Source organism: Castanea sativa, chromosome 10 (genome assembly GCF_040712315.1).
Source record: "Castanea sativa cultivar Marrone di Chiusa Pesio chromosome 10, ASM4071231v1".
Taxonomy (NCBI): domain Eukaryota; kingdom Viridiplantae; phylum Streptophyta; class Magnoliopsida; order Fagales; family Fagaceae; genus Castanea; species Castanea sativa.
Window position 1 is genome coordinate 36,516,145 of NC_134022.1, and position 16,704 is coordinate 36,532,848.

Genomic DNA, 16,704 nt, shown 5'->3' on the forward strand with positions numbered 1-16,704 from the left:
TTAAGTTTAAATTTGAACTAATAACAACTAACCACCTATAATTTGTTGTGAAAATGTTGTGAATGTATCATCTTGTTATTATATGATTTGTTTTTAACTTTGTTTCAGGGGGGAATTACAATAAACCCATATGTAGTTTGCACTTTGCCTACCCGTGGTTTAAAACTTAACACTTTACTCACTTGAGATTACTTCTGTTAGGACTTTGTTACTTACCTCTATTAAAAATAAGGGTAAGTACGTAATTTTGTTCTCTTTCTATGTCTCTTCCCTTCCAAAACAAGAAATTATACTAAAAAACAAAATAAATAAGATCTAAAAGTTAGGGTTTTGTTGTAAAAATTATTGACACAAATCAACTCCCTCACCATCTTCGCAGGCAACCTCTCTGGCCAAATCCCACTTGAAATTGGTGATCTCCCATACCTCACAAACCTCGAATTCCACAAACTTTCCAACGTCACTGGTCATATCCAACCTGCCATTGTCAAGTTCACACACCTCAACTTTCTCAGACTCAGCTGGCTTAATCTCACTGGCCCAGGGGTGGAGGGAGGGGGGTCGAGGGGGGGCAGCTGCCCCCCTGATCTTCTCAAAAATTCTATGTATTAGTAGTAAATTATTAATAAACGTAGTAAAAGGATATTTGCCCCTTCTAACTGAAACAACTTTTTAGTTTTTACTATATATTTATGGGTTGTGTTAATGGGCACCATGCGGTGCCCATTAACCACAAAATTCTTTTACTTTTTCTAACACAAGTTTTGTCCTTTTTTGCTATTCATATCATTTTTTCAGTTTTGTAGTACTATTCAAAAAAAAATTTAACTTTTTCTAACATATTTTTTTTGTCTTTTCTGCCCTTAACCAGCACCAGGTGGTGCTGGTTAACATTCCCCTATATTTATAGCTAACTTGTCAACAAGAAGACAATTTTACATTCACAAAGCACTGAAGCAGCACTTTTATTAAATTATGGGTCCCACCTACTAGTACATTGGTTTTGCACACAACTTCGCTGAATAGGATTGGGAAAAAAAATATAGTGATACTAAACTGTAGCACCTCACCAGTCCGCCTCTTATTTACAATTTTTTTCTTTTGTAATCAACCATTTCCAATCTGAACTTGAGTTTTTTCTGATCTAAAAGAAAGAAAGAAAAAAAAAAACCTGAGTTTTTGATATAAACTCAAATGTGTACATAACATTTTAAAAGCATTCATGGCATTGAGGAACATATACAACTTCTTGGTAATATGTCCAGGTCAAATTCTAAACAAGCTCGTATTGAAGTAGATTTTTCAATTGAGTAAATTTAATTAGAAATGAAAAAAAAATTAATTGAAGTAAAATTTTATATTAGATTATGTATGACAATGACTTTGGCATATAGTCATTTATTTATTTTGTTATTAGTATCGATTAATATTTCTTAGATTAATTTTACCTTCAATCTTATCTTTTAATTTTGCCTCTTTTGACTAGAAATCCAGGCTCGATCCGCTACTGCAATGGCCCAATTCCTGATTTCCTCAGCAAACTCAAAAACCTCACTTTCATTGACTTCTCATTCAATCAACTCTTTGGCTCTATCCCACCCTCACTATCACAACTTCCAAACCTCAATGGACTTCACTTGGACCGTAACAAACTCAGTGGACCAATCCCCTCCTCTCTTGGTAATTTTCCCTAGGAACTATACATGTTCCTCTCTCACAACCAACTAACCGGTTCAACCCCATCCTCGTTCGCCCACATGGACTTCGGCTATATTGATTTGTCGCGTAACAAACTCGAAGGCGATGCATCTGTGGTTTTCAGATCGAACAAGACCATACAGTTCGTGGACTTGTCAAGGAACTTGTTGAAATTTAATCTGTCAAAGGTGGTGTTACCCAAGAGCTTGACTTCTTTGGATCTTAACCACAACAAGATCTATGGAGGTCTTCTTATGGAGTTGATCGGACTAAATTTGCAGTACATGAGTTATAAGGATTTTTTTTCAAAAGAACATCAATTTTCAAACAATTTTTTTAGTCAGCATTATTTCCAAACTATTTAGGAAACTAACATTTCTAAGTATGTAGGAGTCAAGTTTACTGTAATAACTCGAGTATCACAGACTCGATTTTCATCAAAATTCAGGTGGAAATTAAGTCTTACCGACTCAAGTTCCACAAAACCCATAAATCAGAACTTAACACAGCAAGACCAAAAGAGAAAATCAACAACAAGAACACAGCAAGACCCAGAGAGAAAATCAACAAGAAGAATGAAAAAACCCACCCAAAGACTCTAAGAGCTTGATTTCAGTCGCCACCGTAGCCACCTCGTTTTGATCTCCGTGGTTTGGGTTTCAGTAGAAAGATCCTTTTGGTTTGATTTCTCTATTTTTTGAATTCTTGTTTTGGGTTTCCGTTTGATCTTTCTCTGTTTTTTGTCTTCCTGGGTTTTGTGGTTTGTCTTTGTACGTTTGTGTGTTTTAAGTTTGATTTCTAGGTCTTCTTATGGAACTCAAGTCTCACAGAGTTGATTTCCACATGAATTCTCGTAGAAATCGAGTCTGTGATACGCGATTTGCTACAATAAACTTAAGTCTCATATACTCGATGTTAGTTTTCTAAATAGTTTGGAAACAATGCTAACTAACAAAAGTGTTTGCAAATTAATGTTATTTTGAAAAAAAAAAATCTTGAGTTATGATAGGCTTTGTGGTCAAAGTCCAGTGGGTTTTGTGTCCTGACCAAAATTTTTACAACAAACCCTAACTTTTAGATCTTCTTTCTCTTGTTTTTTAATATAATTTTTGTTTTAAGATGAGAGATACATAAAAAGATAGCAAAATTACATACTTACCCTTATTTTAAACAGATGTGAGTAACGAAGCCCTAACAGAGGTAATCTCAAGTGGGTAAAGTGTTAAGTTTTAAACCATAGGTAAGCAAAGTGCAAATGAGTCAAACCACATGTGGGTTTACTGTAATTTCCCCTTGTTTCATTTATTTCATTCCTCAATTATCAAGTTTATTTAGTTAAGGCTCTCCATCAACATTTATTAAATGTTGTAGTTAATAATTCAAATTTTTAATTTTTTTTACTTTAATAATTGAAAATTCTAATTAATGATTGAAAAAATATTTTCTAGAATTTATTTTCTAAAAAAATTTTAACTAAAGTTAACATAGAGGTATTAATTGAAAAAAATGGAACTTAAATGACTGAAATGAACAAAAGAAAAATTAAAAAACTGAAATGAATTCCAGTGAAACTTAGAGAATGAGTTTTGTATTATAGGCTCTTTTTTAAAAAAAGTATTAAGTGATATTAACACTTCTACCAAAAAAATTATCATCATTAATCACTAATATAATTTTTTTTTTTTAGAAACTAATCACTAATATAATATTATAATCTATACACAAATAAGATCGAAAATTATTAGATTGGCTCAATGGACTTCTTATCTCATAGCAATAATCATTTTATGTATCTGATATATGATCATCTCACTCACATGTAAGATACATTTATTGAATGCTTAAGATGTGTTTTCCTCTTGCAAGGTGTTAGGAGCTTTAGTTGGTGATGATGATGACACGAGGAATGATGGTACTTGGGCAGGATTGGGCCAATTATATGGCTTTATGTCTCCTCAACAGATCAATGTTTCCTCATGCCATATTCGAGATGCTCTTCAATGCTCTTTAAGGGAGACATACTTAGTCCCCCAACTCAAGTTGGATCATTGAGTAGTGGATGGGGGCAAAATGTGGAGGCACCTTACTCCACATGATGCCCCAAGACCATGGCATAGGAGGGCTATGGTGGGCAAAGATGGTTTCATGATAGGTAGTAATAGGTGGTGTCCACCCTGGTTTGGTAGTGCATGATATTGGTGGCTGGTTGCTTGTGTGTGGGCTATGTGGCTTGTGTGTAAGGCAGGGCTAGGTTGCCATGATGATGTACAACCATATGCTATGTGCAAGGTATGGGCTAGTCGATGCTGGCCTAGTGCATGGACTGATACTAGTGGGCTAATGGGCAATTACAATGTGTGTATTGCATGTGGGTTAGCTATATGGGCTATGTGTGGCTTGATGGGGGATATCTTAGGCATGGGCCAAGCCTCCCCAAATGTGGATGTTGTGTGGGCTACTGGGTGATGGGCAGAAGCCTCATGATTGACATGTGCTGATGTGCAATGGCAATTAAAAACAATTACCAAGCAATTCCTGATGTTTCTGATGATGCTAGCCTACAATGTAGGGGATAAAAATGTGAGGAATGAGCCAAGATAGTAGTAGTTGATGATATCTTAAGTCAAACCCAAGTGGCAGGTTGTCCAAGGTACAGGCAATTACTTGGCAATAACTGCCATTGATAGTTATTTTTGTATATTTGACCTTTATGCTATTGGGGGGGTGTCAACAGCAGATTGTGTAATTGGCTTTGAGAGAATTCTGTGTATTTCTCCAAGCTTTGTAAGGGTTTCCTTTGTACTTGAGAGTGAGTAATAAAGGTTGGGGTTTTCCTTGTAAATAGTGTGTGCTTGTGTTCCTAATAATTTGTTCTAAGTGTTCTTACAGTATGTGTAGTGTTGGCTAACACAAAGTCAGGGACTTGGGGCAATCATAAGCAGAAAATTTAAGAAAAAAATTAACCGTATGACACAAGAATAGGCCTCTAAACAGGACAATTGAAAGATGAACTACTCGGAGAACAAATGAAGAACTGCCCATCAACCAACAGAAACAACTGGTGTAATTGCAAAGTGACCTACACCCACTAGTGATATAGTGCTTCGAGCACAAGGTATTGAGTATGGGCATTATATGTAATATGACATGCTCTGTACTTAAAAGGGGACTCTGATCAACACACCACTGTAAATAGACCTAGGTAGATACAGTTAAAGCTAATCCCAATGATGCCCGGTATGGTGGCGAATTGAGAAGATTATTGCAAAGGTACAATGTACACTGGGAAAAACTATGATACACCAGAAGATTTGTATACAGTGAAAATTGGATGCAAGTTAATGAAGGAAAGAAAATAAATAAATAAAGAGCAACAACCGCTACCATTTTGATAGTATCATGTATCTAATCTCATTTTTAGTTGGGGGGAAAAACAATAAGAAGAAGAAGAAGAAGTGAGTGACAAATAGACTAGTTCATAATCCTAATGCAGACTGACAATCAAACAGATCAGTTGGTTCTAGATGATTCTCAGTATTTCCATTAGGCAAAATTTTAATACTACTACTGAAGACTTACAAGCTCACATGGTAATGAATGTAACTATATCACTTCAACAACATAATAAATAAATAAATAAATATTTAAATTATTTGTGATTAGTGACACATCAGTTTATAAAAATTTTATAATTATAAACTTTTTATAATAAAAATTTGTTGTATCCCTACCCTTACCAGTCTAGTTTATAAAACTTTTACAATTATAAACTTTTTATAATAAAATTTGTTCTATCCCTACCCTTACCAATCTAGGCATACAACTCCTGACGTAGCTTGTTCTAATTGGTACCAAAAAAAAAAGTGAAGTGGTATCATTGATGGACTCGTGTCAAAGTTATGTTGCTCCAATTATAACTCGTCACCTTAGCAAGTTGTAAAAGAGGTGTGCCCCTAGCATTGCTTCAAGTAAATATCACCCTCATCTCCTCTATACAATTTTTCATGCAATTGCCATTTATGAATCTCATGCTCAACAGATATTACAGAATTAAGAGTAGAATTTGACAAAGTACAACTGTTCTAAGTTTTATTTATGTGGCCTATATATGTCACGATTGAATCACGAAGCATCCCTAAAACAAGTAAACCAGGATTGCATAACCTGTCAGTATATTGTCACAAACCCAATGAAGTTCAATTATAACAGTATGTTCTCAGATGGTTTCAGATACAGATAAATGGAACAGGAAGCTCTCAAGCAGATTTACAAAAAAGTATCCTCTCTGCTGCTAATGCACTGAATTGCTCTCCGTCTTTCTCTGGAAAAAGAGAGATCCTAATAGAACAGCAATGCCTGTTATTGCTATGGTGAATATAAGACGTTTCCGTGAAAAGTCCGGTGGCTGCCTTCTTTGCGCACCGCGGTCCCTTTCAGCTGCCCTCACATCCCTTCAGACAAAATCCATAAGAATTACTCTCCATGAAAATTTAAAAATTCAGGACAACAAAAAATTTCCATTAAAATTCTAAAGAGCATTGAAGAAAATGCAAAAGTCCTGCAGTTTTACTGAACCACAACACCCTAGAACCTACAAAGATACATGGAAACTTGCACTTATCCAATATATATTTATATATCACACGTGTGAGTTGAAAAAAAAAAAAAAAAAAGTAAATGAAATTCATATCGTGATTACAATGAATGCTGGAGCCACATTCCAAGATTGTGATCATAATAATAAACGGGGAAAAAAGGGCAGACAATGGAGACATTAATAATACAAGGGTACAAAGAAGCAATCCCCATTGCCTCGTAGCTTAATGGAATTGCCTGATGGGGAGAACTTGGATGCAAATAGCCCACTAAAGAAAAATCATCAAAACATGTAAACTTGTGCAATTGCATGTGGAACTACAATTTGCAACCCATGCATGCTCTCACCAATTGATCAGGTATGTGCTACAGCTAGCATGCATATGCAACAAAGGAAAGGCTCATGGTCAGCACATGAGAATACCTTTTATGCAGCAGCACTGATCCCCAGTCATGGTGTACATGAGAGAGTTTACTAAAAGGTGGTCATTCTAAAACATTTTCTTTTTAAAATAAAATTTTAAATTTAAATTAAAAAAAAAAAAAAGACATGACCATTATTTCCTGACTTATTCACACATGGTAAATATAGCATGTTTAAAAAAACGCATACATGACAAGGTTCAATGATGAATGACCATGTCATATAGTACAAACATTAGATGCTAATTAATTGCTGCCATTTTTGCTAAACCATTACTGTCATAAACTTAAATTGATAGCTAACTGTGATCTAGAAGCTTAGGAAAAACAGTTCTTTACTCAATGGAAAATGCAAACTCTATACACTTACAAACTAATGTTTTTGTACTTTTTCTATTGGTCTATTCCATAAAAATGTGGATAGATATAAGAACATGGTTCTCATTAAGATATAAGAAAGTCAAAAAGGCTCAAGGTTCTTTTACTTCTTCATTTTTTCCTAACAAAAAATAATACCAAAACAGTCCTCCCTCATTCTCTCATATCAAATAGCTCTCATTTAAAGATGTGAAATCTTTTTCATTGTCCTCAAAACCATTTCAAAATATAAAACTATTTTAGGCAGATTTAATATCAAAAATCCCACTCCTGAAAGTTACATTCTCAAAGCTTAAGCTATCTACGAATTCTAAAATAGAAGATGAGAGAATATTTTTTAAAAATAACCATTCAATCATACAAACATCTTAGCAATGTTTGACGATGTTGTTTGGATATTTGATGCCATCAAAAGTTTTACTATTTCACTTATGCTAATTGTCCACAATGCAACCCCCCATTCCAAGTTTTAGAGCTTTTGTGACAATCCCATTCAAACAGCTTAGCATCCGATCCGCCATATTTGGTAACCCATGATACTCCAAATAAAGTAAACGCAAATGATCAAATCTCTTGCACCCTACAGTGAAGTAAATGAGCTCAATTGAGGCACATACAACCCTAATCAATAATAACGTTAGACTTCTGAAGATTATCCATTGTCATAATTCTATCCAACACTGCTGTTCATCTAAGGAATCACCTTAACCCCTCAAAACTTAATAGTAGAGTGAACTTTCAACTTTCCTTCTTTTGATGGTTTCTAAGATATTTGATCCTCTATCTAAAAGGGAAATTAGAATACAATATATTTATGAAATTATCTATAAACCGCAATTCTCTATCCTGAGGTAATTGTTTAAATTCAGGATTCCAGCTGTGTTCACCACACAAATAGGAAGCAATTGAAGCATTCTTATCAACCGCAATCCGAAATAATTCAGGAAATGAATCGTTCAGACAAGTGTCCTCACACTAAATGACATGTCCAAAATGAATCAATGTGCCATTCCCCACAGAACACATTATATATCTCACAAAAGTATCCCAACCTTCTCTAATGCAGCATTTCAAATACCGCATATGACCCTCTAAAATCCATTCATTGCCCCACCCCCCCAGGATTCACGATATTTTTTTTTTTTTTTACAGATAATACCCTCCATAGATGATGCCTCTATACTCCAAATTTCCATAGCCAATTACCTATTAGTGCTTGATAAAATGTGCTCAAACTTCCAAATCTCTAGTCCTTCCTTCTTCAAAGGAGACCAAACTATCCCCCAATCTACAAACTTAATTATCAAACTCTTAAAAATCTATGGACGCACAATATAGTGTACCACACAAATAATGCAGAAGTACTCATAAAAAATTTGATCAAAAGCAAAGACATATTGTCCGTTCTTACAATCACTGCGCACCTTCTCTAATCATAGTTCTATATGACCCAAGAGAAAAACAGAAGAAGATGATCAAGAACCAAATATGTTTTCTCTGAACCTTAACAATACTAACGAATCTTAGCAGCAATAAAAAACAGTTACACAAAGTTTTCAAATCCAATGAGAATTTAAACCATGGTTTAAATTCAAATTATCTGATTTATAAAAGTACAGAGATGCTAAGGTTTATCCATCATGTTAGAGAAATTGAACTCTTAAAGGTTCAGTATAACTTGTGATTTTAATTACCTAACAATGCTTTAAGGTTTATTCATTCACTAAGATTATTGAAATTTTAAAGCATAGATTTCAATATATTTTATAATGAACATTTTTTTGGCAAGGAACCAAAACCATGCCTCATGAAACAGAGGTCACTGGTTCGAATATCTCCTTCCCCCTCCCCTTGGGGCCAAAACTTACTTATCAAAAAAAAAATCTTATAATGAACATTTTCCATTCAAGTTATATTAAGGTTTCCTGGTGAATGTAACATCTCCATGAAATAGAAATCCTAAAGCAAGTTCATAAAACATGAATATACTCAAAATTTTGCAAAAAGTGACTATAATGCATTTATTCATATGAAGGTAAATGATAGTATATTTACCTGGAAGACCCCACAGTATTATCTAATATGCCATTGCCATTGCCATTGCAGCTACTGTCATGGTTATATCTTTCTCGCAGTCTAATATATTTGTTACACAGCTGACACAGCTCTGTCCGATTTCCACATACTTCCTAGAAGTAAAAAGACACAGAGACGTTTTATGAAAATTGGTGCTAAAGTATAACACCTGTTTTTACGTTTAAATTTTTAAAAATAACTGACAATGAGTACCTGATGCTCGGCTAGATCAACTGCGGGCAATGGAAACTCGCAGAACTCACAGGTGACAATCCTCTGTGGGCAATTTTCACCTTTGTGGATTGCTAAAATCTCACGTTCCATTGTCTCACTGCAAAGTGAACAGGATACCTGATCCAACACAGATATGTCAATGACATGGAAATCATATAACATCAATACTCAATTTAAAATTTAAAAAAAAAAAAAAACCCCTAACCAAACAAATCAGGCTCACTTCACTAGTCTGTTCACCCTAATCAATAATCATTAAGAAGTTGACTGTGTCTTTCTAAATCCAAAGAACCTCCACTGAGACCATTATCACAATAAACTTCACACGCCTAGTGTTCTTTTAATCTTCATTTTGCATTTGAAAATAAAAATACACATCTAGCATTCCTTTATTCTTTGTTATGCATAGCAAATACAAATAATTCATAGCATCTATAGAAAGCACCTTGAGCTTATGCATCTTACATCCAACGGACAGATGAAAATGTACTTTCAGATGGAAATAGGCTTAGTAAATTGATGAACAAATTCATTCTAACTAGAAACTTTTGTTTAAATTGTCCATCAATATAAGTCCGAATCTGCTACCAGATATTCAGGAATTAAAACAGCATACCATTTTTGGCTTCTTGATGATGGATCATTATATGTTTTAATTGGTTCATTAATCTAAGAGATTAAATTAATGACCTAAAGCAGCTCGTTTAGATATAAGCAAATAGTCAACCAGGTCCTAGCCTCCTAGGCTCCTAGATGCATTGGCACTCCACTGTTCTCCTCCTAATCTCATCAGCTAGCATACTAGAAAACTAACCTCGACAAAGCCTACATTCCAAACATTTGGAATCTATTATATGAATCTTCTTTCACCATTTATCCATGGACATCACAAAGAAGAGTGACACCTGGACATCACTTTTAATAAGAGCACAAATATAAGAATCTTATTACTTTCCCATTCTCTCTCATTACCTCTACTCCACCATATGTCCAAGGCATCATTATAATAATTTATTGTTTACTTGTTTTGTACAAGCCCCCACAAAAGCAAAAATCTCAAATAACTAGTAAGATACTAGGGCAAGACACACTTATCAAGAAGATAATAGGAATATACACATAGAGTACATTCATAGGATTGTGTGACCAACCACATATATACATTTCATAGTTGGAAATAATTCAGTATTATTATTATTATCATCTATTTTCAGAGAAATATTGTGCTCAAGTAATTAAGAAAATCCTTCACTCCAGAATTAGAAAAGGAAAATAATCCTTCCAGCAGAGCGAAACAGGAAAGGAAACTTTCCAGCAAATTACATGGACACGTTAAAGAGGCCTCTAGAAAAAAATGGCTCATACCGGAGCATGGGTGTTTAAGAAGTGTTCCTCTGCATGTTTTCTTGGAACCATCTCACCACAAACTTTACATTTTTCTAGATTCCGGGAGCAATGAGCGTAATGCAAATCAATATTTGAAGATGGGATGGCTCTGTCACTGGAAACATAAAATGAAATCACTCAACAGAATTGTAACAAAAATAGTATTAGCATAAAGTTTCAACTTAGGATATTTTATGTTAAGCATTTAGAAACATCTAAACTAATCTAGTCAAAGTGGACAAACAGAAAGTTCACATTCAATTGAAATAATTCCTTACCCAAGCATGCCACTGGGCGATACTTAACAATCTAGTTCAAATCAACGGCAAAAGCAATAGTGATTTGAAAGATCAAGACGTAATAACATTCAGGATCACCACGAGATTGACATCGTGACATGAGAATTTTACATTAGGGAGAAATTTCGCCAACCAACAAAAAAAAAAAAAAAAAAACCAAAGTAGTTTGATAAACTAGTATAGCTTGATGGATCAATCTATCCCACAAATGTCAGCCCAACTGCCCATCAGATAATTATTATGAAGGAATAGAACCCACTACCCTGAATTGACATTCCTTGGAATACAAACATTTGTAACTCAATGCACAAAGTGGGTGCCCCAAGGGCACCACTCAGCACAGCCTAATTCATTGGAAACTTCCAGCTATCAAAGAAAGGGAAAATATTTACAAAAATAAATAAATAAATAAATAATCTGAAGCTAATGTGAATAAGAAAATGTAAATGTGAAAGAAGGAAACAATTTTAAAATCATATTAAATCCATACCAAACCCATCTCTTTTTTTTTTTCTTTTTTTCTTTTTGCATTATCTTGTGTAAAGTTTGTCAAAATGAGTAAGCATGCATTAAAAAAACTCATCAATGCAAAAGGATTAAAACCTTTCATATCATAGCAGCATTTAGATACCCGATTTCCCATAATTTTGACACATAATCTTCATTTTGAAAATTGTGTTCATACCCACACACCCTCTTCTGAATATTACACACACACACACACACACACAAAAAAATCCTAAACAAATTTAATCAGACCCATACATAGATTTCATATATAAATTAAAAAATGAAAAAATAATAATAATTTACCAGTGATTGCAAATTTTGGTGGATTCATCAAACACAATTGCCATGGTGATGATGCAGAGAGTGTAAGGAAAAAAAATACACGCAACCACGACGTCGTTTCCGCGATCAAAATTCTGGGAAAAATATTTTAAAAAAAAAGTAATTAAAGGGGGGTTTAGCAATTAACAAAGATAAGACCAACAATAATTAATAATTAAGATATACTCTATAATAACAAACAACAAAAGACTTATTAGGATTTGAGCGAACTCGTACCAGAATTAAGAAAAGCAGCCTCGGATTTAGGACTCTCTCTCTCTATCTCTATCTCTGTGTCTCTCTATCTCTGTGTTTCTTGATTTCTCCGAGCGATTTCGAGCTATGATTGATTAGTTTTTTGTTGAGCGACTTTATTAGGTGAAACACTTTTGGGACCCGCGACTCTAGAGAGAAAGAGAGTCGCTCTATATTGATTGTTTTGCCCTTATGGTTGCTTTTATCCCCACGCTCGTGTTCAGGAGAATGAGCTGCACGCACTCTCTAGACTTTCGCTACAGCTAGGCCCATTTGTTTTTTCAGTTTAAAACCCACGCGTTTGGACTTTGGAGTCAACAAACTAATCTAATTTAGACTTCTAGAGAAGGTTAAGGTTTGAGGTTTGAATGACTATATATCAAATGAAATCCGCTGGATTTTGGGCTGATCCATATATTCAGCTGGGCTTGTAGTAGTGTATTCATGAGCCCAAATTTTTTTTTTCATCATCTTCTTTTTTCTCTTATAAACTCTTGCTCTAGAAATAATAGTCGGTTTGGAATCTAAACTTTCCTGAAAATGTATTTTTTTTTTTTAATTCGATAATTACAATGGGGTACAAGAGATTTGATCTCTAGATGTCTCAGTTGGAAACACTGCAAAATGCCGATCAAAATATAACCGTTTCTTAAAAAGTCTAGAAATGTCAAAATTATCACTCTTTTTGCACTTTATATTGCGGTAGGTTTAAATGAAGTGAATGTGACAATAATTAGTATGAAATTATCAAAGTAGTTTTCAGTACCCTTTAGCAAGGCTTAAAATTTAATTTCCTTAAGAATGAATTTTGCTATGCTATGAAATCACCTGCAGTGACCTCCTCTCCCTTTTTCTTTTTCTTTTCCCTTTTTTTGCTCATAGATGCAGACCCCTGAAAAAGAGAAAATAGAAGATAGTTTGATTTTTTTTTCCCCTTATTTACTATAGTAGAAAATTATAAATGAAAGGGAAAAAAATGAGATGGTTATTTTTTATGCCCACTTTTAGAATGAGTTTTGTTAATGATCAGAACAAAATTCCAGTCAACCAAGAGATCTGGAAAGAGATTCTCCTTTTGATTTATTCGTCCTCTTCAATTCCCCATTGATTTAAGTTACACATAAGCTTGCCACTATAGTGGATGCTTAAACGTCAAGCCAGGCCTTTTTTTCTTTAGTCTTTACTATACCTACCAATTTCTATTTGCTTAATTGGTTGGATTCAATATTCTATGTTGTTAGATTTCCTTTTCAAGTGTCATCATCTAATTAATAATAGAGATCCACTATAAAGTTTAATTGTCATGTTTTGGTTGTTTTCGCAATTGTTATTATCATCTATTGTTTAATTTGGACTATAGGAAGAAGACTAGGTTCTTTTTATTTTAAATGAATCTAATTTCATAGATCGAATTAAATATTGCAATTTTAAGGAGGGTACTATATTATATAGATTTAAAAATGAGATGACAGTATATATATTAATAAATACAAAAAATAAATTTTGAATTATGAAATGTACAATCTCCGAGGATTATCGCAAAGCTAACTTTATTCTAGGTTCTAATAATAGTTCCAAATGTGCGCCAAGTTGACAATTTTTTTTTTTTTTATGGGAGCCAAATTGACAATTATATTACACTACTCAAATGTATTTTTCCTTTTAATCAATGCACGTCTTTGACCATGAAATATTATGCTTTTATAAATGGTTTTTATATAGGTACTGTTATAAAAGTATTTACGGTAACAAAACAAAACTAAAGTTTTTTTTTTTTAAGTTTTAAAAAGTCCACTCTGTTGTAGTCCATAATTTTTAAGACAGCTAGCTCCCTTTTATTTTCTATTTTTAAATAAAATGCAGAATCATTAGGGAGAAAAAGATATATTAGAATCTTGGAAATATAAGAGGGTGTTACGTCATACATACTAACCAAAGAGAGACCTTCAAGATTGAATATTCAACATTTGACAAGGGGCATGAGATGTACAAGATTCAATTCGTCCATCATTTTCATAACAAACACTTGCATGCCTTAACCTTATGCCTCTTAAGGAATTCTATCTTGCGTGAGCTGTATTTTCAAACTTCAAGATCTAAGTAATAATACTTTCGAAAAAAAAAAAAAAAAAGATTTAAAAAAGTCCACTTTGTTGTGGTCCATATTTGCTTTAAGCCATGTGATGAATTTAACTCGCTTTCATGTTCTAATTTTAAAATTAAAGCAGCGATTTTTTACTTATTTTATAAGTATATCAGAATCTTAGAAATATGAGGGGGTGTTACATATGTTCGTTGCACCCCATATATATATATATATATATATATATATATAGAGAGAGAGAGAGAGAGAGAGAGAGAGAGAGAGAGAGAGAGATTGGATGTACAACATTTGACAAGGAGCACAAGGTTCAAGTTGTGCATACTTCTTTTAATAAACACTTGCATGCTTTAACCTTAAGTCTCTTAAGGAACTCTACTTGTGCTAACTGTGTTTTCAAACTTTTAAGAATGAAGATTGAAGTAAAATATGTGTGTATATATATATATATATAAAGTACTCCTTGCTAGGTAAACAATGCACGCATTTTTTTTTAAGATAAATTATTAGTTCAATCAAAGTTTCAAATTTGATGAGGTCAAAACCGGAATGCAATTTATAGAAGGATACAAGTTTTACTTTTTTCCTATCCACAGAATGATCGCAAGCCACAATTGACTAAACTTTGTATTATACTTTAACTCAACTTTTTAATTAAGTAATAGTTTGTTGGAAATCATCGTCATAATAAATCAAAATGGTGGTTTAACTGCAGCTTGACAATGGTTTATTGGTGGTAAATTAACATACTATACATCACTTCAAGAAATGTGCTAGTGGGGTTCTCAGAAAGAATATCTAATTAGAGGGGTTTTAAAGATGATTTTTTTTTTTTAAAGGAATATCAAGATGATAAGCCGAATATCAAATTCCCATAAATTTGGAACACATAATTAATTCAAAGGGTCTCATTACATTTTTTTTTTTTTTTTTTTTTTTGTTATTTGCACTATAAAACACTTAGAAATAACTAAACAATTTTCAAATAATAGCACAAATGCCTTATATCTTCTTTTTAAATTGACAAGCCTTTAAACATGAGATATATGATTTGCACTACTTATCATGGGTCTAAAAAATAAAGGAAAAACCCAAAGTTCTTTTGCTTTCCAAGTTCCTTGTAAAAATTATCAATGCACAAGGGATAAGGACTATGTTTTATTATCTCATAAAAGTAACAACTTCGTTTACAAAATGTTAATGTGGTTGAACCTAGCCACCAGAAAGGTCATTCGCTTCTAGATTATTCTAAACCACAAATGGCATTAACACAAGAACCCACAAAGAAGTAAACTTTCGAATATAAAAAGACTCATGAATAGACCGTTCCACTATTTGCATATTAAAGTAATGGAAGTTATACTGTTATAGTAATGGGAAACCAACTTTTTTTCTCTTTCTTGGTCCAAGTACTCATATCATTTGGCTGATGATTGACACTTGTCCATGCTTTTCAAGTTGGAGACGTGGGACACCCTTTTATATTAGTCTGTGCCTTGATTTTCGCCTTGCTAATCTTGAACGCTTCCCATTGGATGATTCTCCAACAAGATCGATAAATATTGGTCGAGCCAATGCATTTCACGTGGGTTTATGGCTTTATGCTAATCGAGAAGCCAGAGGTAAAATAACAGTCCCACCAAACCCTAGATGATGTGATGCGTGGGTCTGGCCATCAAGCCTTACAAAGCATGCCATTTTTTATAAATAATTTTAGTACGGTACATTTTAAACACATTTTATCACGGGTGTAGCTTGTGTTCAGTGGAAGTTTTTACTGGACATGTTGAATGGTGGACACGTGTCCACTCTTGGACATGTGTCCAAATTCGAACGTGTCCAATAAAAATTTTCACTAAACAGAAGCCTTACCCTTTTATCACAACTATATTACATAATAGACGACAAATAATTAAAAAAGAAAGAGTAAATTTATGTCACAACGATAATAGATTTTGTTAACGTGTGTTCTAAGGACACAATAAATAATTATTTTTGAAAATATTTTTTCGAAAATTGAAAAAGTATTGACAGCTTTTTTAATTTTCGAAAAAATATTTTCAAAAATAGATTATTTAATGTGTGCCTTAAGGACACACATCAACTAGACCCATATTCAATTACAGCATATTATATAAGACAGTTGTAGTATTAAAAACTATGTAACTAAAATGATTCTTTTTCTAATCGAAAAACTAAAAGGTCTAAAATTAAAGCATACGAGCAGTAACAAGATGTTTTTAATGTAAAGCAAAAGTTTCCTTAAACCGTAAGGCTATTATTCCTAAAATAGTAGTGAATCCCCTTTTAACTTAGTCCCTAGTTTTGTGGTGAGGTTCTTCTCACAGGTGTGTGGGTCTTGTCTAAAGTTGTTCGCCAGCTAGAGGGCACCCTCGAGCGGCTATTGACGTCTCTTCACGTGCTTGT

At 33.5% G+C, this 16,704-nt stretch overlaps 1 protein-coding gene and 1 pseudogene across 1 annotated transcript; one reads left to right on the forward strand and one right to left on the reverse strand.

Annotated features, from left to right (window-relative positions):
* Positions 1–354: 354 nt before the first annotated feature.
* LOC142612462 (polygalacturonase inhibitor-like) lies at positions 355–2,744 on the forward strand (annotated as a pseudogene).
* A 3,016-nt stretch (positions 2,745–5,760) lies between these two features.
* Positions 5,761–12,352, reverse strand: LOC142614138 (uncharacterized). Its single transcript, XM_075786680.1, has 6 exons — positions 12,159–12,352; positions 11,904–12,016; positions 10,771–10,906; positions 9,385–9,522; positions 9,151–9,284; positions 5,761–6,149 (listed from the first exon to the last, which is right to left on the reverse strand). The coding sequence occupies exons 2-6, from the start codon at positions 11,945–11,947 to the stop codon at positions 5,990–5,992; spliced, it is 612 nt and encodes a 203-aa protein (XP_075642795.1). The 5' UTR covers positions 11,948–12,016; positions 12,159–12,352; the 3' UTR covers positions 5,761–5,989.
* Positions 12,353–16,704: the final 4,352 nt, after the last annotated feature.